Source organism: Cibotium barometz, chromosome 35 (genome assembly GCF_041138505.1).
Source record: "Cibotium barometz isolate CiBa-2024 chromosome 35, ASM4113850v1, whole genome shotgun sequence".
Taxonomy (NCBI): Eukaryota; Viridiplantae; Streptophyta; class Polypodiopsida; order Cyatheales; family Cibotiaceae; genus Cibotium; species Cibotium barometz.
In genome coordinates this window covers 43,573,767-43,593,386 of record NC_141080.1, presented here as the reverse complement: position 1 = coordinate 43,593,386, position 19,620 = coordinate 43,573,767, and the positions used below count along the sequence as shown (strand labels likewise).

Genomic DNA, 19,620 nt, shown 5'->3' with positions numbered 1-19,620 from the left:
CCTTATATTTACAATCTCTTCCATTTCTTCAAGTGGTGCCTCTTTTGCCTTTTGAGCTCTACCCCTTGGCGCCATATGCTGAAAATGGAAAGTTGGGCATAGGAGGCTCAAAAGTTGTCAGAAATTGGAGATCTTGAGCTCCATAGATAGCCCTAGATGTGTACAACCCAACTATGCCAAAATAGTAGAGTTCCTATAATATGCCCTAATATTCTCTGTTTTAGGGTTTTTATTACACTGTTAAAAATAAAAAATTGACCCTAAAACCTAGAACATAGGTTGGAATCTTGATTGGATTGGCTTGATGAATTGCTAATGGCTAGTACTACCCACCTTGCTGAACCACTATAGGCTAGGTATTCTTTGTTTTGACTTTTAGGTCAAAGTCAACTATTTTGGTTCACCTAGCAAACGACTTCCAAATCAAGCAGTTTTTGGTTTATTGGAAAGCTTATGACATATACTAACCACCCATATACTCAAATGTCAAAATTAAGTTGATTTTTTTGACCGGACCAAGTTTTGACCTAGCGGACGGCAACTCTTGCCGGCGGTTGGGAATGCAATCGGTGTCAGAATGGGGCACTTGAGTGCTCCAAATGTAGCTCTTGGATAGTACTTTCAAGCTATGTAAACCACTTCAAAACAACCCTAATGGTTTCAAACTGAATTGGTGTTTTGTGCTATTGTAGAAATTGGCAAAATTTTAACATAACCTCCTATGTATTTCTTGCTAAATCTTAATGAATCAAAGCATCAAATCATATAGCCAAAAACATATTTATCACCGCAAAACCATGCATGTGCCCATTTCCAATCCTTGCATTTACATTTGCCAATGGAAGGATTGCCACTTGGTGATGATCCATTCAATGTAGCGCATTGATGCTTTTGCTGATCTCCCAGCCAAGAACTTCTCACCTCCTTACCAAGTTTCAATCCGAGGCAAGGGTTGAGGCCATGTCTTCACCACCTTGTACCTATATCCCTTTCTGTACTGCTTTCCCACACCACCTTGTACCTATATCCCTTTCTGTACTGCTTTCCCACACCACTCATGTCACATAAAGTTGATGACACATTCCCTCTTGGACTCTCCTCCAATGCCAAGGGTACTCTCACACACATCTAGATTCTACAAATGAATGTGTAGGAACAATGTGTGTGAGATATGTAATCAAGCTTGCTTACATGTGACACTTATAATTGCATACCCAATCGAAAGATCCAATACAAGAGTTTAATGTTGTTGAAGAGGTTCAATAGGTTTTAACATCCATCTTCCATGGCTCCAATTCCATTGCTTTGTTGATCTCTTCAATTGGCTTCTTCAAGGACACGAACATTTGAAATAAAATGCCCATGCACTTATGCATAAAGATGCCCAAAATAAATAGAAATTGGCCTCAATGATCATAGCTTCATGCATGAGATTCCCAAGAATCAAGCAATATACGGAAATATTAAGGAGATTAACGAAAATGAGATTATGCATCGGTCTCAATGAAATCCCCCAAATAAATCCTAATCTTGAAGATTTTTCCAAAAATACCAATTTGTCAAGAAACCTAAATTTCTTTCCCATTATTGTGCAATAAGGGTATGAATGAGGAGAGGAGATCCATATGCACAAGTCTAATGCCCTTGATCCCCAAAAGTATGAGTGCAAACCCTAATTTTCCAAGAAACCCTAATTTGCAAAGAAGAGGCCAGAATTCATCCAATCTCATGCTTTTGCATCAACTAATCACATGTATGGGTGTAGAAAAGCATTGAGAAGATGAATGTTGAAGTATTTTTCCCAAAATGTGAAATGAAACCCTAATTTTCATGAAAAACCCTAATACCAAGAAACTTGAAAGATTGAACATTGAGGTATGTATGCAAAGCTTACACATTAGAGAGTCTTTGCCAAGCATTGGGGTAGCCAAATTTGATCTCCATGCTCTTGAAAACCCCACAAAATGGTGTGCATCCATGACAGCCTAACGATGTAAATCGTAAGTGAAAACATCACAAAAATGAGCTTGAGTTGAAGCTTTTGCTCTCCCCAACCATAGCCTTAAGCTTGGGCAAGCTTTTAGCTAAGGATTGAAGCACCATAGCCCTCACAAGATCAAGCAAGAAGAGGGAGGAGAGCAAAAATGTGAGGCACAAAAAATCTCCCAAATTCTTCTCTAATTTTGGTCCAGGGGTACCCCAATTTTACTCAAGTTTGGTCCAAATTTGGTGCATAGCCCAAATTTTGGCCAAAATCTACCAAAATTTGACCAAAATCTATCGAAATGGACTCTATCCAAGGTCTCCATCACTCTCCCATGGCAAGAAAAAAAATCTAGCCATGAAATAGTGAGAAATTTTTAAAAAAATTTCAAGAAAATGCTATAAATGGCTCTGATACCAATGAAAGAAGGGAGTGAGGGAGAGACTTGCTTACGTGGAGTTCGGTACACAAGATATCATTTACATGGAGTCTATACATGGCCGAAGGTCACCATGATTGATATTGAGTAAAAGTGAATATTTACAACTTGGCCTTATTATTCTCTTATATACCTTTGGCCCCTTTTCACACCTATTAATACCTTGGCCTCCACATTGGGCGCCCACGGCCATAATATGGTGGAAGGGGAAGGACACCACATGCGCTTACATAAGGGAAAGGAACACTTGTAGGTTTGGACACTGTTGCATGCACTTACATGAGGGAAAGGAACACTAGTCTCATCATAAAAAAATTGGTCATACCTCCATGAGCTCATCCAAGCTAAACTGATAAGCCTTTTATTGTTCCTACATTAACATTGCAAGCTATAATGTTTTTTTGTACATGATTAAGATATTAATTATGTTGTCGAGGACACGCTCTATCCCCCTTTTTTCATAATACATATTCAACAATTTGAGGATACATGTAAAAGGTAATGCAAAAAGAAAACAAAATCCACTTTTTATTAGGAGAGGTGGGGAGCTTCAGATTACTTGAGATCCGATATAAGGAAATACTAATAAATACAACTTCATGTTTGTCAAACTATCAAATTAATACATTTTCACTAAAATCAACACCTTGCTATTGTAAAAATTTATCAGAATGTTTAATATCACTTTAGTTTCGTTTAGGTTGTTTGAGGTGTAACTAGCTAAAAATTTATATTTTTTGAGATTGTTTGAATTGTAACTAGCTAAAAATTTATATTGATTTAATATCGAAGCAAGTGAACTTTACTAGATTCTAGCCGTAGCCATGACTCATTGGGGTCTTATCGTCATATGCCAATGCACTACCCTCTTTTAAGATCTTAACAAGTGAATATTGGATTCTAGTCTTAGAAATCTACTAGGAATCAAATTGTGCCACTTGAGCCAATGCACTACCCTCTTCTAAGATCTTAGCAAGTGAATACTGGATTCTAGTTTAGACATTTGTTAAGAATCAAATTGTGTTTTCATTTTTGTACATAAGCTCACATGGGTCATTAAGCTACCTCCTCCTGAGCACATGTTATCCATGACAATCCCCATAGTACCAGGATGTGATTTGTCCTTTTGAAGGTCAAATCACACGTTTTTAATCACTCCCCCTCACTTTCCTTCTTTAGGGTCTAAGCTCCTTAAGTAAAAAACTAATGAGTAAATAATTTTCTATTATAAGTGATTGAAATTAGATCCCTTCACCATGGGATCACACATCTATGTAACAAAAACTAAAATTTGAGGTCATTTTGAAAGTTTTCCCCCCAAAGGTTGTCAGAATATCAGGGGTTTTTACACTAAAGCATATAGGTACTTTCATCTTGCTCATTCTATAGTAAATTACAAGTCGAATCAAATAAACCATAACATCAAAATAAGGTGAGAAGAAGCTGACCCAAATTAATGAATCAAATATAAGATGAATATAAACCATAACATCAAAATAAGGTGAGAAGAAGCTGACCCAAATTAAAGATAACATCAAATGATCACACAAATAAATAAATCAAATAAAACTATCAATTAAATTAAGTTATACTACCAATTAAAAAAAGACAATTAAACTATACTACCAAAAATTACAAGGAGAGATGAATGTAGATATACTTCCAATATAAAAAAAAGACAATTAAAGTATACTACCACAAGGATATGCATGTAGGAATTTTGCAGGTAAGGCTTCTAAATACAGAGTTTCCCTCTCACACACACACTCACACTTGTCTCTCTCTCTTCACATCCCCCTTTCCGTCTCTGTTTTCTACGCATGCAGGTAAGCTAGGGTTTTTCCTCATCTTTTGCGCTAATAGGGTATGCGAAGCTTGGCCTTCTGAGAAGGCGACCTTCTTTATTCTCTGAAGAGCTACGAAAATGCTGGTTTTCTCCCTCAGATAGAGTTTGGAAAGGTCTTCTGTGTATAAACCATGCTTTTTCTTGTGCTTAGCAGAGGGATTTGAATGATCAGGAGGTCGAAAATGGAGACTGCAATGCGGCGTTTCATCTTAGTACAGGAGGGCTTTGCTGAGAGGTAGAAGATAAACACTCTTATGGCCGCAGCAGAACACCTGAGCCTGGCGGAGGAAGCCACTGCTAAAGGCTCGGAGGTTAAGATCGTACGAAAGGGTTTGAAAACAAGGGCACTGAGTTCAATCTATGCAGAGGGAGCCAGAGATGTCATGCGTGAGCATGCCATCAGTTCCTTCAAGGGCTTCAAGCAGGTAATAATTAGGGCTTTGGTATTCTTAAAGCACCCACATCATTTTTTGAAACGATTCTACAAAATTTGGAATTTTCGAAATTATACGTTTGTGGATGGGTGTGTATGTTGAATTAATGGTATCCTCCCTGGCTTCGCTTGGTGCAGCAAGATGTTAATAAACAAGGAGCTTCTGCTCACATGGGATCTCAATCTAGCAGTGCTTCACAGGTTTTGACTGGGCAAAGGCCACACAGAAAACCTTTCAATGACATCTTGGAAATGCGGTTTTCACAGCATTCTGAAAACCACAAGAATGAAGAGATCAGAATGGGCCAAGTTCTGGAGGTTATCGATGCTGATAAACCCCCTTTCAAGGGCGTGGAAGCATTTGAATCAGAAGCTGACTATTGCATTTTAGATGAACTTGATCAGCATTCTTTTGCAGAACCACCCTTGCCGAAACTTTATGATGACATGCCTAACTATGTTGTTGGCGACTTGGTGTGGGCTAAAGTAAAGTCCCATCCTTGGTGGCCCGGCCAGGTTTTTGATGCTGCCTATGCATCCGAGCTTGCGAGGAGGGTGGAAAAACCTGGCAGAGTGTTAGTGGCTTTCTTTGGCGATCACACGTTTGCTTGGCTTAAGCAGTCTCAGATTCTGGCTTTCAAGCCCAACTTTGAGGCAAAGGTGAAGCAGACAACAACGAGAAGCTTTCACAATGCAGTTTTGGAAATACTTAATGAGGTTTGCAGGCGCGCTGAGCTAGGCTTAGGTTGTCAATGCCATAAGAGCTTCTTGCATAGTGAGTGCACCTTCCTTGATGCAAACAAAGGGATTGAGGAGGTGGGAGTGAGGGTCAGGTATCACAAGGACATTTCAAAGAGTAAAGAGATGTTCAATGCAAGGACGACGTTGTGTTTTGTAAAGTGTCTTGCCTGCTCTCCTTGTGGCTACCGTAGCTCTAGCCTGAAAGCCTCAATGCTACATGGGCATGCGTTGGGTATACGCACTGGACTTTCTGCTAATGAAAAGTCCAAGTCAAAATCTCCTTTGAAAGAGTTCCTTGTATACAGATCAAGGAGGTTTGGCTCAGCTTCGCATCAAGGTCAGAGTGCAAAAAGGAGTTTTTCTTCACTTGAAGATGAGAACGAGGTACCTGCTGAGGAAGGGACTGAAGCAAAGAAGGCCAACTTAAGTAAAGATGAAACACTGATAGCTAGTAGTCCATCTCCGACATTGAGAACTACACGGGACATGTATCAGATGAGGTGTGCTGCTGCTGAGGAAAAAGCCACCGTAAGCAGTGAAGACCAGATCCATATCGAATGCAGAAAACGTGTCAATGCAGCTAATGGCAAGTGCATCTTCGATATGGAGCAGAGAGAGAGTGCGAAAAGATGCCATGTTGCAGGATTTGAGGGAGGTGATGTAAGTCTTTTAGCAGGTAAAGGAGCAAGGGATTGCAGAGGTTCAGATGACGATGTGGAAGCTTTGTTGGCACTAGCAGGTCACCATTCCAAGTTCTCAGATAACTCAGGAGGAGGAGCTACACAATTGATTCTTATCAATAACGAGGCACATAGGACGACTGGCTCCAATAACAAGGCTGATCAACAAGAGACGAGCACAGCACAGGAATTAGCCAGAAAACCGATCTGTTACGTCAGGACAAAGTTGGGGCTGAAGAAACAAAACAAAGACTTGGCTCCTTTGTCAGATAATCTAGTCTCTTCTTGTGCTGAAAAGGCCAGCTGCTCTCTGGTGCAACTTTTAAAAGCTTTGCAGTTTCTTGCATTTGATCCGTTACACAATGTGAGCTCAGACAATGTTGTGGCCAGATCTACAGCTGTGTTCTCAAGATTTCGTGATGTGGTGTTTCAGAAGAGTTCAGGCTATGGTGCTCATTGGCTTAGTGGAGGCAAAGAAGAGGCAGAGAAGACAAATACACAACATGTGGGTAGTGGTAATGCCCGACCTCATTTGCCTACAAGTCAGAAACATGATGTGTATGAGCTTCCACTCAAAGAAGTGGAAAAGACAGATGTACTGGTGGAGACTGCTGAAAAACATACTTGTCCAAAACCGGTAGCTACAGCCCGACCTTATGTGCGAAGTGTGGTGCCCACAATTGTGAAACATGATGGACATAAGCTTTCACATGACGAAGAGGTAGAGAAGACAGATGTGTTTGTAGGTACTCGCCCAAAACTGGTAGCTAATGCCCGACCCCGACCACAGAATGTTGTATCTACGAGTCAGAAACATGATGTGCATGAGCTTTTACTAATAGCTCAGAAAAGGAATTCTGAAGTTAGAAAAGAGGCCGCAGCAAGGATTTCAAAAAATGCTTCCGAAACCTCTGCTTTTGAAAGGCAAACCTTTTCCAAGTACACTGATATTGGAATGTCAAATTGAGTAGCTTCTCACTACAAAGCCTCTCAAGCATGATGTTCAAAGGGGTTCTTACTCTGAAGAGCCCTATTCATTAGCCATCTGATAACCAGACATCTTCTCAAGCCCCAGTTGGCTCTCAGAAGCTCAGCTAAATGCCATGTTTACACCATTTGGGTTCTGCAAACTGCAGGAACCAGAGTGTACAGTGACACTGCTTCAGCTCAGGTCATCTTCATGCATGGACGCGATGCTGAAACTGCCTGTAAATATGCAGAGGAGAACATGGTCTCTGGCAAGGCAGCCGTTGCCTTCAGGCGCTGATATTTCTCACATTTTCTGAGAGGGCAGGATTGTTCCTTAGTAGGACAGGAGAACCCTTCAAAGACAGCTGAGGAAAGGTTAGGGTAACTAGCAAGGCTTAGGGTTTACACAGAAGAAGCCCTAGTTTGGTCAGGACAACAGTTGGCAGGGTGAATAAGGCCAGTTAGATGAAGTCGGGTTGATCATATTTTGGGAATGATGTCTTTGTTGCTGTCGGCCAGTTCATGGGCATGTGAAGAGCCTATAAAATGCTAGACCAGTATACAATCTCATCATCTGACCCCCTTTGGGGCAGGTCAAGAGTCAAGAGTTAGGACTTCTTATATGGTCTTAGATTACTTCTTTTTGGAAGGCCAAAGGCCACCGATTTGTACAGCTTTTGTACTAAATAATATACTGAAAATACAGCTCTCTCTCTCTCTCTCTCTCTCTCTCTCTCTCGTAGTTGGTGATTTGCATCAAGGTTCCTATTCAGTTACTTAGGTCTGAAAGAAGACATGCAGAGCTTCTGTGCATGTGACATTGCTATCAGAGCATCGGGCTTAGCCGAGCTAAGTGTTGAAGGTGTTCTAGGATGGTGCACAGGTCTAAGGTAGAAATCTCATGGGGCTGGTTGGTGTGAGAAAAATCCAAGGGAATGGCAGCACTGTGGGTTGGATGCCATTTGGGGCATACCAAGGAAGGCTCTCGGGAAAACGGTTCCAAGGGGGTAGAGCTGTCAGAGTTAGTGCATGCGGAAGCCACACATACACACGTAGAGAGGAGGAGAGAGAAGTTGACGCAGAGAGAGAGAGAGAGAGAGTAAAGTTGACGAACAGCTTTGATATTAGCAATGAATAGATTGAATAATACAATGGGTGGGCATGGGTATATATACCCTCACAAGTGAGATGGCCGACTCCTTTGTTACGACTCAATGTCACATGAGATACTATATTTAACACCCTCTCTGTAGCTCATAGTGGGCATAGATGAAGAAACCAAGTTGATGCAGATGCAACCATGGACACCCTAGCATGGCCTTTGCTAGGTACACCTCGGATAATGCACCAATCAACCTGTCTGCACAAGAAAATGCCATCTTGAGCTTTAGCTGCCACATAGAATAATGAATTGCAGACAACTCCACATTCATGATCCCCCATTCGTTGAACTGCGAACACATCACGTCCAAAAAAAAATCTCTGAATGCTTGAACTGTCACACGACGCCCAAAATTCTGCTACACAATGAACCAGGAACTCATCCCATCCATAGTCTACTACCAATGAACTACGAACACATCACGTCCATAGATTTGTCAAGCTGTTCCATGCCAGATGCATATGCCTTGAACTCCGACACACGGGTCCAAATCACCAAAACGGGAGCACAGACTGCCCCTCTCTGCCACTCACATGCCTCTCTCTGGCTGAAGCACGTGGTAGCATCCATCCACCAAGCTAGAATGCTGGAGCATGTGCCAGTGTAGTCCTCGCCACACCGGCAGACGCCGTAGCATCCCTAGTAGAATCACTGTCACTGTCATCCTCGTCAGCTTTGCCTTTGCCTTTGTCATTCGTCGAGCCTTGAGCTTTAGCTTTGGATTTGCAATCCCGAGCCAAATGCCCTCGCTTTCCGCACTTATAACAACGGCTCCTAGACTTCTTATTGGATTCCGATGCAGCATGTGCCGATTCTACATCCTTCGGAACCCGAATCTTGCCTTGGGAAATGAGCACTGCTTCCTCCTCAATGAGAAAAGAGCTGAGATCATCAAATTCCAGCTTTTCCTTCGTGGCTTGTAAGCGTAATGCCCTCGAGACCATCTCGTACTCCTCAGGCAACTTCGTAAGAACCAAGGCAGCTAACTGGGTACTAGTTAATGCACTATTCATAGCCGATAACTGATCATGGATAACCTTTGCCTTCATTAGAAGTGACTGCATAGAGGTCCCGGTTTCAAACTTGATGGAAAACAACTGGCCGAGAAGGGTTACTGCTCGCATTGTTGAGTCTCGATCAAACAGTCCTGCAAGCTTTGACCACATTTCCTTGGCAGTCTTTAAAGTCTGAATGGCAGGGGAAATTTCCTTGGTGAGAGATTCTGCAATCGCCGACATCGCCTTCGCATTGTGAGCATCCCAATCCACAAGAGATTTGAGAAACTCCTCCTCCTGAAGACGTGTGAACCGATTACTATCCCTTCGGGGACGTTCCTCCGAGCCATCAACAATGTCCCATAAGCCTTTTCTGCTAAACCATAGCCTCATGATCAAGTTCCAATGCGCATAGTTGTCGCCATTCAGTTTGTCGTCCTTGCTTGAACACGGGAGACCCATCTCATAAACTCCGTCCAAGATCTTCTCAGTCGATCCAAACCTCCTCTCCGTAGCCGACGCCCTCTTGTAACAGTCAACACAATTGAAATCTCGTCCCGAGTCCTCGAGCACTTTGACCTGCAAGTCTTGGCCGCGTCCTGGATTCCACTCCCGAGGCTCCACCCTTGCGTCACCGGTGCCCTCCTGGCCTGCTATGATGCTGTCCAAAGCAAAACCAGCCTCCAAAGTGCTCTAAAAAACTGGCCGACCAGCAACAAGGCAGGAAAACGCAAGCCCATAGCCAACCAGGAGAAAACGCAGCACTGAAGCTCTTGCTCGCTGCAGCCGCTTGTGGTGTGCAACCTTGCGCCACCAAGCGCTACTGGAACAAAAAAACGCAGGGGTCTCCCCGTTAGCCTCTTCCTAGCATCGAACCGGAGCCTGTACTCTCGGACGTCACCTGCAGGCTCCACGACGTCGGCAGCAAACCGCACTCTCTTCCTCTTCTCCACCTCTCTATGCGCTTGTCCAAGGACCCTAGAGCCTCAGCTCTGATACCATGTCAGAGTTAGTGCATGCGGAAGCCACACTCATACACACGTAGAGAGAAGGAGAGAGAAGTTGACGCAGAGAGAGAGAGAGAGTAAAGTTGACGAACAGCTTTGATATTAGCAATGAATAGATTGAATAATACAATGGGTGGGCATGGGTATATATACCCTCACAAGTGAGATGGCCGACTCCTTTGTTACGACTCAATGTCACATGAGATACTATATTTAACAAGAGCAAGGATTCAATGATCAACCTCGGGAAGGAGACCATTGTAGTGTTCGAGGACAGGTCATGAAGGCAAGTGCACAAGGAGGAATAGTTGTATAGGTCTCAACACCAAATTCGAGTGGAAGCAGAGACATGACAAGGTTTTAAGTGAAAAGGTTGCCAAGAAGGAAGGATGACAAGTTTGGGAGTCCATGCGGAGATAGAGGGATATGGATGGTCATCCAAGGTCAAAGGTTGGAATCTCGTCGTCACCAAGTTTAGCAGGAGGGGATGTCATGTGCACACATGGACAAGTTGATCTCCAGGCTAATACTTGATTTGGGCAGCAGATAAATATTAGGTTAGGGTTTTTACAAGGCTTTAGGGTTTACATAGAAGAAGCCTTAGTTTGGTTAGGACAATAGTCGGCAAGATGAATAAGGCCAGCCAGATGAAGTTGGGTTGATCATATTTTGGGTGTTTGTTGTTGGTCGACAACAGTCCACCAGTTCATGGGCATGTGAAGAGCCTATAAAATACTAGACCAACATACAATCTTATCATTTGTGTTAGCATATTCATCCCCAGATTCTGCCTACATATAGTGTCCCCTTTTGATCCCTTTTATGGCCCTTGGTTGTGGTTGGCCACCCCTATTTTCCCCCTATTTTTCCTTATTTTTCTTGGTATTTTTTCTAGGTCGGGTGACTTATCTCCAGTCGGCCAGCTATTGTTTGTCTAGTCGGCCAGCTCCTTTGTTCCAATCAGCCAGTCCTCATGACCTATATATAGGTGGGCTAGCCTCTTCGCTTTTCATAGTCTTGGTCATCTTTTGTATCCCTCACTTATGAGACCTTTTATGTGTCTTGCTCGGGATTGCTTTCATTGCAATATATTCAGCTTTGTTGCTTCATCTCTCTCTCTCTCTCTCTCTCTCTCTCTCTCTCTCTCTCTCTCTCTTGCACATCTTAGATCAGCACACTCTAGTGCTTATCTTGCTTCCGCTTTGTGCGTTCTTTCATGGTATCATCACTCTAGGTTCAAAGTTTCCTTTGTTGCTCCAATTTTTGCCTTGTTTTCATTGCAATATATTCAGCTTTGTTGCTTCATCTCTCTCTCTCTCTCTCTCTCTCTCTCTCTCTCTCTCTCTCTCTCTCTCTCTCTCTCTCTCTCTCGCACATCTTAGATCAGCACACTCTAGTGCTTATCTTGCTTCCGCTTTGTGCGTTCTTTCATGGTATCATCACTCTAGGTTCAAAGTTTCCTTTGTTGTCCCAATTTTTGCCTTGTTTTCAGCACCTTCTCTTTTGCGTTTTTTCTCACTTTTGCTGTTGGTCGGTTTGCCTCTTCCACGCGCTTTACCATTGCAGTTTGTGGTCAATATTCATCGTTTTTTGACCCTTGGGACTCCTGTATAGCTGTCGGCTTGCTTTGTTTTCAAAGCAGCAGTACTGTATGTGTTGCGTTTTCTCTTCTATAGGTGTTTTGTAGGTTGATTTGAGGCTTTTTGGCATCCGGTACTACCTATGGAGGACATTTCTTCCTTTGAGATTGTGCGTTTTTTCTTCTGAGATTGAGCTCGAGCTTTAGTGATGGTTGCCTTGACTACTCTTCATATGTTCTCTAAGTCTGCAAAGTTGGATGGCTCCAACTATACTTTATGGAAGGTGAAGGTGAAATCAACCTTACGTGGAGTGGATCTCTGGGACTGGCTTGTTTTACAATTGCCAATGCCACTCCTTTCACCCTTTCTACCATTGGTGTGACTCAGGCACAGATTGATGTTTGGCAAGCAGATGATCGTCGTCGTGTTTTTTGCTTTCTGATGTTGAATTGTCAAGATTCTATTCTCTCATGTGCGTACAACAGATACTGCACATGAAGTTTGGAAGGCATTTGTAGATTTTTACGAGATTAACTCTTCGGGTCGGATTTTGGCTTTGAAAAAGCAGCTTATGAATTTGTCAATTTCTGCCTTTCCATCTTTATTTGCTTTCATCTCGAAGATGAAAGATCTCCGGGATAAGCTTGCTGTTTATGGCAAGGCTATCTCTACACAGGATATAGCTATTCGGCTTCTCTCCAAGCTTCTAGAGGGGTTTGATGCTTTCTTTCAGTCTCTTGTTTCTTCTCTTCGTCCTGTTCCAGTTACTTGGGAGGAAGTTCTCCCCTCCATTATTATGCTTGTCTTGTGACCTTGCAATTGGCTGTCCGTACTTGAGCAAAGGCTACATACAAGTCACGTACATATTCATCAACTGCAAAAATCTCATCCTTTGTACGAAGGATGGGTAGCAAGACCACTCTGCCATAAATAATCTCAAACGGGGCCTTTCCCGTGGAGGCATGAACTGTGTTGTTGTAGGCAAACTCTACAAGTGGAAGATACTTCTTCCACGCAATCTTTTGATCTGCCACATAACACTTCAACAACACAACTGAATTTGCAGCTTCACTTTGGTCATCCGTTTGGGGGTGATAAGCTGATGAAAACTCAAGTTTAGTGCCCATGTTATCAAATAAAGCTCTCCAAAAGAGGCTCGTAGTCTTGGGATCTCTATCCCCAACAATGGACTTAGGCATACCATGATGCTTGAAGATGTGAGCAAGATGAGTCTCGCTTTGAGGAGTTGACTGGACACCTCTGGTGGTTCTGATGGAGCTTTGGCTACTCCAGATAAAGGGAAGAATTGATAGAAGAAAGGGAAAGGGGGTTCTGACAAGAACTCCAAGGATAACGACAAAGATAAAGACAGACAAAAATAAATCTTCTAAAAACAAGGACGTGGAGTGTCACTACTGTGGCAAGAAGGGTCATAAACAACCCCAATATTACAAGAAGAAGCGGGATGAAGAAGTAAAGGACTACCTCTACAACGGTGTCTCAAACCAAGAAGGATGATGGTATTCTTCTATTAGCCGGTGCTCATTGTGTACTAGCTCTTGTGACTTCTCAGTTGCAGTCTTGGATTGTGGACAGCGGTGCTACTGCTCACATGACATCTCATCGGAATTGGTTTGAGGACTTTACTGCCAGGACATGCAATATCACTTTGGGTGATTCTTCTTCCGTGCCAGTTTATGGACGTGGCACCATCCCCATCTTCCGCTCCTCCGAGGACAAGAGGTACTTCTTTGACGTTCTGTACATTCCAGACTGGCATTTAACCTTTGTCAATGAGTGCTCTTACAAGGAGAGATGAATATAGTTATATTTCCAATTTAAAAAAAAGACAATTAAAGTATACTACCAAAAATTACAAGGAGAGATGCATGTAGGAATTTTGGAGGGAAGGCTTCTAAATACAGAGTTTCCCCCACACACACACACACACACACACGCACACTCTCTGTCTCTCTCTCTCTTCACATCCCCCTTTCCGTCTTTGTTTTCTACGCATGCAGGTAAGCTAGGGTTTTTCCTCATCTTTTGCGCTAATAGGGTATGCGAAGCTTGGCCTTCTGAAGAGGCGACCTTCTTTATTCTCTGAAGAGCTACGAAAATGCTGGTTTTCTCCCTCAGATAGAGTTTGGAAAGGTCTTCTGTGTATAAACCATGCTTTTTCTTGTGCTTAGCAGAGGGATTTGAATGATCAGGAGGTCGAAAATGGAGACTGCAATGCGGCGTTTCATCTTAGTACAGGAGGGCTTTGCTGAGAGGTAGAAGATAAACACTCTTATGGCCGCAGCAGAACACCTGAGCTTGGCGGAGGAAGCCACTGCTAAAGGCTCGGAGGTTAAGATCGTACGAAAGGGTTTGAAAACAAGGGCACTGAGTTCAATCTATGCAGAGGGAGCCAGAGATGTCATGCGTGAGCATGCCATCAGTTCCTTCAAGGGCTTCAAGCAGGTAATAATTAGGGCTTTGGTATTCTTAAAGCACCCACATCATTTTTTGAAACGATTCTACAAAATTTGGAATTTTCGAAATTATACGTTTGTGGATGGGTGTGTATGTTGACTTAATGGTATCCTTCCTGGCTTCGCTTGGTGCAGCAAGATGTTAATAAACAAGGAGCTTCTGCTCACATGGGATCTCAATCTAGCAGTGCTTCACAGGTTTTGACTGGGCAAAGGCCACACAGAAAACCTTTCAATGACATCTTGGAAATGCGGTTTTCACAGCATTCTGAAAACCACAAGAATGAAGAGATCAGAATGGGCCAAGTTCTGGAAGTTATCGATGCTGATAAACCCCCTTTCAAGGGTGTGGAAGCATTTGAATCAGAAGCGGACTATTGCATTTTAGATGAACTTGATCTTTTGCAGAACCACCCTTGCCGAAACTTTATGATGACATGCCTAACTATGTTGTTGGCGACTTGGTGTGGGCTAAAGTAAAGTCCCATCCTTGGTGGCCCGGCCAGGTTTTTGATGCTGCCTATCCATCCGAGCTTGCGAGGAGGGTGGAAAAACCTGGCAGAGTGTTAGTGGCTTTCTTTGGCGATCACACGTTTGCTTGGCTTAAGCAGTCTCAGATTCTGGCTTTCAAGCCCAACTTTGAGGCAAAGGTGAAGCAGACAACAACAAGAAGCTTTCACAATGCAGTTTTGGAAATACTTAATGAGGTTTGCAGGCGCGCTGAGCTAGGCTTAGGTTGTCAATGCCATAAGAGCTTCTTGCATAGTGAGTGCACCTTCCTTGATGCAAACAAAGGGATTGAGGAGGTGGGAGTGAGGGTCAGGTATCACAAGGACATTTCAAAGAGTAAAGAGATGTTCAATGCAAGGACGACGTTGTGTTTTGTAAAGTGTCTTGCCTGCTCTCCTTGTGGCTACCGTAGCTCTAGCCTGAAAGCCTCAATGCTACATGGGCATGCGTTGGGTATACGCACTGGACTTTCTGCTAATGAAAAGTCCAAGTCAAAATCTCCTTTGAAAGAGTTCCTTGTATACAGATCAAGGAGGTTTGGCTCAGCTTCACATCAAGGTCAGAGTGCAAAAAGGAGTTTTTCTTCACTTGAAGATGAGAACGAGGTACCTGCTGAGGAAGGGACTGAAGCAAAGAAGGCCAACTTAAGTAAAGATGAAACACTGATAGCTAGTAGTCCATCTCCGACATTGAGAACTACACGGGACATGTATCAGATGAGGTGTGCTGCTGCTGAGGAAAAAGCCACCGTAAGCAGTGAAGACCAGATCCATATCGAATGCAGAAAACGTGTCAATGCAGCTAATGGCAAGTGCATCTTCGATATGGAGCAGAGAGAGAGTGCGAAAAGATGCCATGTTGCAGGATTTGAGGGAGGTGATGTAAGTCTTTTAGCAGGTAAAGGAGCAAGGGATTGCAGAGGTTCAGATGACGATGTGGAAGCTTTGTTGGCACTAGCAGGTCACCATTCCAAGTTCTCAGATAACTCAGGAGGAGGAGCTACACAATTGATTCTTATCAATAACGAGGCACATAGGACGACTGGCTCTAATAACAAGGCTGATCAACAAGAGACGAGCACAGCACAGGAATTAGCCAGAAAACCGATCTGTTATGTCAGGACAAAGTTGGAGCTGAAGAAACAAAACAAAGACTTGGCTCCTTTGTCAGATAATCTAGTCTCTTCTTGTGCTGAAAAGGCCAGCTGCTCTCTGGTGCAACTTTTAAAAGCTTTGCAGTTTCTTGCATTTGATCCGTTACACAATGTGAGCTCAGACAATGTTGTGGCCAGATCTACAGCTGTGTTCTCAAGATTTCGTGATGTGGTGTTTCAGAAGAGTTCAGGCTATGGTGCTCATTGGCTTAGTGGAGGCAAAGAAGAGGCAGAGAAGACAAATACACAACATGTGGGTAGTGGTGATGCCCGACCTCATTTGCCTACAAGTCAGAAACATGATGTGTATGAGCTTCCACTCAAAGAAGTGGAAAAGACAGATGTACTGGTGGAGACTGCTGAAAAACATACTTGTCCAAAACCGGTAGCTACAGCCCGACCTTATGTGCGAAGTGTGGTGCCCACAATTGTGAAACATGATGGACATAAGCTTTCACATGACGAAGAGGTAGAGAAGACAGATGTGTTTGTAGGTACTCGCCCAAAACTGGTAGCTAATGCCCGACCCCGACCACAGAATGTTGTATCTACGAGTCAGAAACATGATGTGCATGAGCTTTTACTAATAGCTCAGAAAAGGAATTCTGAAGTTAGAAAAGAGGCCGCAGCAAGGATTTCAAAAAATGCTTCCGAAACCTCTGCTTTTGAAAGGCAAACCTTTTCCAAAGTACACTGATATTGGAATGTCAAATTGAGCAGCTTCTCACTACAAAGCCTCTCAAGCATGATGTTCAAAGGGGTTCTTACTCTGAAGAACCCTATTCATTAGCCATCTGATAACCAGACATCTTCTCCAGCCCCAGTTGGCTCTTCATGAAGCTCCCCCAAACCTTTGCATTGCCCTCAGAAGCTCAGCTAAATGCCTTGTTTACACCATTTGGGTTCTGCAAACTGCAGGAACCAGAGTGTACAGTGACACTGCTTCAGCTCAGGTCATCTTCATGCATGGACGCGATGCTGAAACTGCCTGTAAATATGCAGAGGAGAAAATGGTCTCTGGCAAGGCAGCCGTTGCCTTCAGGCTCTGATATTTCTCACATTTTCTGAGAGGGCAGGATTGTTCCTTAGTAGGACAGGAGAACCCTTCAAAGACAGCTGAGGAAAGATAGTGTTCTTCATTATTGGGGAAATCAGAAGCACACTTTGTCATTTCATGCCCAGCACATGACCTGATCAGCTGTTGAAGAGCACTTGCTACATGCCGGCTCTCAGGATAGTGTTAATCCTTGAGTGAGGGAAGCATAGTGGCATAGACAGGTTTTCTACTGGTTGGTACATGTTTGCAAAAGTACATGTCTGCAATGGATCGGGAACACGATAGTGAGCTAGGGAACTGGGCTTAGAAGGCAGAGGAATTGGTTCAAAGCAAATGCATAGGTTGGGCATCTGGGAGGCCCAGAAATGGAGCAAGTGGCCAGGGTGGAGAGCTACGATTGATCAGCTGACTGTCTTCAAGCTAGAAGTCTCTCTGTGGGGTTTTCCAGGAGGGAGTTAGCACCTAGAGGAAGTTAAATGGTCCATTGGAGGAACAGCACAGCCCTGGAGGTTGTAGCCATCCCATCATTTTTGGGTGGTGTCATGTGCACACATGGACGAAGCTGATCTCCAGGCTAATACCTGATTTGGGCAGCATATAAATATTAGGTTAGGGTAACTAGCAAGGCTTAGGGTTTACACAGAAGAAGCCCTAGTTTGGTCAGGACAACAGTTGGCAGGGTGAATAAGGCCAGTCAGATGAAGTCGGGTTGATCATATTTTGGGAATGATGTCTTGTGAAGAGCCTATAATGGTCCGTGTGAGAAAAACGCAAGGGAATGGCAGCAGTGTGGGTTGGATGCCATTTGGGGCATACCAAGGAAGGCTCTCGGGAAAACGGTTCCAAGGGGGTAGAGCAAGGATTCGATGATCAACCTCGGGAAGGAGACCATTGTAGTGTTCGAGGACAGGTCATGAAGGCAAGTGCACAAGGAGGAATAGATGTATAGGTCTCAACACCAGATTGGAGTGGAGGCAGAGATATGACAAGGTTTTAAGTGAAAAGGTTGCCAAGAAGGAAGGATGACAGGTTTGGGAGTCCATGAGGAGACAGAGGGATAATGATGGTCATCCAAGGTCAAAGGTTGGAATCTCGTCACCAAGTTTAGCAGGAGGGGATGTCATGTGCACACATGGACAAGTTGATCTCCAGGCTAATACTTGATTTGGGCAGCAGATAAATATTAGGTTAGGGTTTTTACAAGGCTTTAGGGTTTACATAGAAGAAGCCTTAGTTTGGTTAGGACAATAGTCGGCAAGATGAATAAGGCCAGCCAGATGAAGTTGGGTTGATCATATTTTGGGTGTTTGTTGTTGGTCGACAACAGTCCACCAGTTCATGGGCATGTGAAGAGCCTATAAAACACTAGACCAACATACAATCTTATCATTTGTGTTACCATATTCATCCCCAGATTCTGCCTACATATAGTGTCCCCTTTTGATCCCTTTTATGGCCCTTGGTTGTGGGCTGGCCACTCCTATTTTCCCCCTATTTTTCCTTATTTTTCTTGGTATTTTTTCTAGCTCGGTAGTCGGCCAGCTATTGTTTGTCTAGTCGGCTAGCTCCTTTGTTCCAGTCGGCCAGTCCTCACGACCTATATATAGGTGGGCTAGCCTCTTCGTTTTTCATAGTTTTGGTCATCTTTTGTATCCCTCACTTATGAGACCTTTTATGTGTCTTGCTCGGGATTGCTTTCATTGCAATATATTCAGCTTTGTTGCTTCATCTCTCTCTCTCTCTCTCTCTCTCTCTCTCTCTCTCTCTCTCGCACATCTTAGATCAGCACACTCTAGTGCTTATCTTGCTTCCGCTTTGTGCATTCTTTCATGTTATCATCGCTCTAGGTTCAAAGTTTACTCTGTTGCCCCAATTTCTGCCTTGTTTTCAGCACCTTCTTTTCTGTGTTTTTTCTCACTTTTGTTGTTGGTCGGTTTGCCTCTTCCAAGCGCTTTACCATTGTAGTTTGTGGTCAATATTCATCGTTTTTTGACCCTTGGGACTCCTGTACAGCTGTCGGCTTGCTTTGTTTTCAAAGCAGCAGTAGTGTATGTGTTGCGTTTTCTCTTCTATAGGTGTTTTGTAGGAGTTGGTTTGTTGATTTGAGGCTTTTTGGCATCCGGTACTACCTATGGAGGACATTTCTTCCTTTGAGATTGTGCGTTTTTTCTTCTGAGATTGAGCTCGAGCTTTAGTGATGGTTGCCTTGACTACTCTTCATATGTTCTCTAAGTCTGCAAAGTTGGATGGCTCCAACTATACTTTATGGAAGGTGAAGGTGAAATCAACCTTACGTGGAGTGGATCTCTGGGACTGGCTTGTTTTACAATTGCCAATGCCACTCCTTTCACCCTTTCTACCATTGGTGTGACTCAGGCACAGATTGATGTTTGGCAAGCAAATGATCGTCGTCGTGTTTTTTGCTTTCTGATGTTGAATTGTCAAGATTCTATTCTCTCATGTGCGTACAACAGATGCTGCACATGAAGTTTGGAAGGCATTTGTAGATTTTTACGAGATTAACTCTTCGGGTCGGATTTTGGCTTTGGAGAAGCAGCTTATGAATTTGTCAATTTCTGCCTTTCCA

The 19,620-nt window shown here is 43.4% G+C and overlaps 2 protein-coding genes across 2 annotated transcripts; both read left to right on the top strand.

Annotated features, from left to right (window-relative positions):
* The first annotated feature begins 4,142 nt into the window (after positions 1–4,142).
* LOC147618477 (uncharacterized) lies at positions 4,143–7,801 on the top strand. Its single transcript, XM_086774914.1, has 3 exons — positions 4,143–4,249; positions 4,424–4,694; positions 4,841–7,801. Exons 2-3 carry the CDS (start codon positions 4,524–4,526, stop codon positions 7,088–7,090), a joined length of 2,421 nt encoding a protein of 806 aa, XP_086631040.1. The 5' UTR covers positions 4,143–4,249; positions 4,424–4,523; the 3' UTR covers positions 7,091–7,801.
* Positions 7,802–13,770: 5,969 nt separating this feature from the next.
* Positions 13,771–18,757, top strand: LOC147618476 (uncharacterized). The gene is made up of 3 exons (XM_086774915.1): positions 13,771–13,857; positions 14,032–14,302; positions 14,449–18,757. The coding sequence occupies exon 3, from the start codon at positions 14,751–14,753 to the stop codon at positions 16,671–16,673; it is 1,923 nt and encodes a 640-aa protein (XP_086631041.1). The 5' UTR covers positions 13,771–13,857; positions 14,032–14,302; positions 14,449–14,750; the 3' UTR covers positions 16,674–18,757.
* The last annotated feature ends 863 nt before the right edge of the window (positions 18,758–19,620 follow it).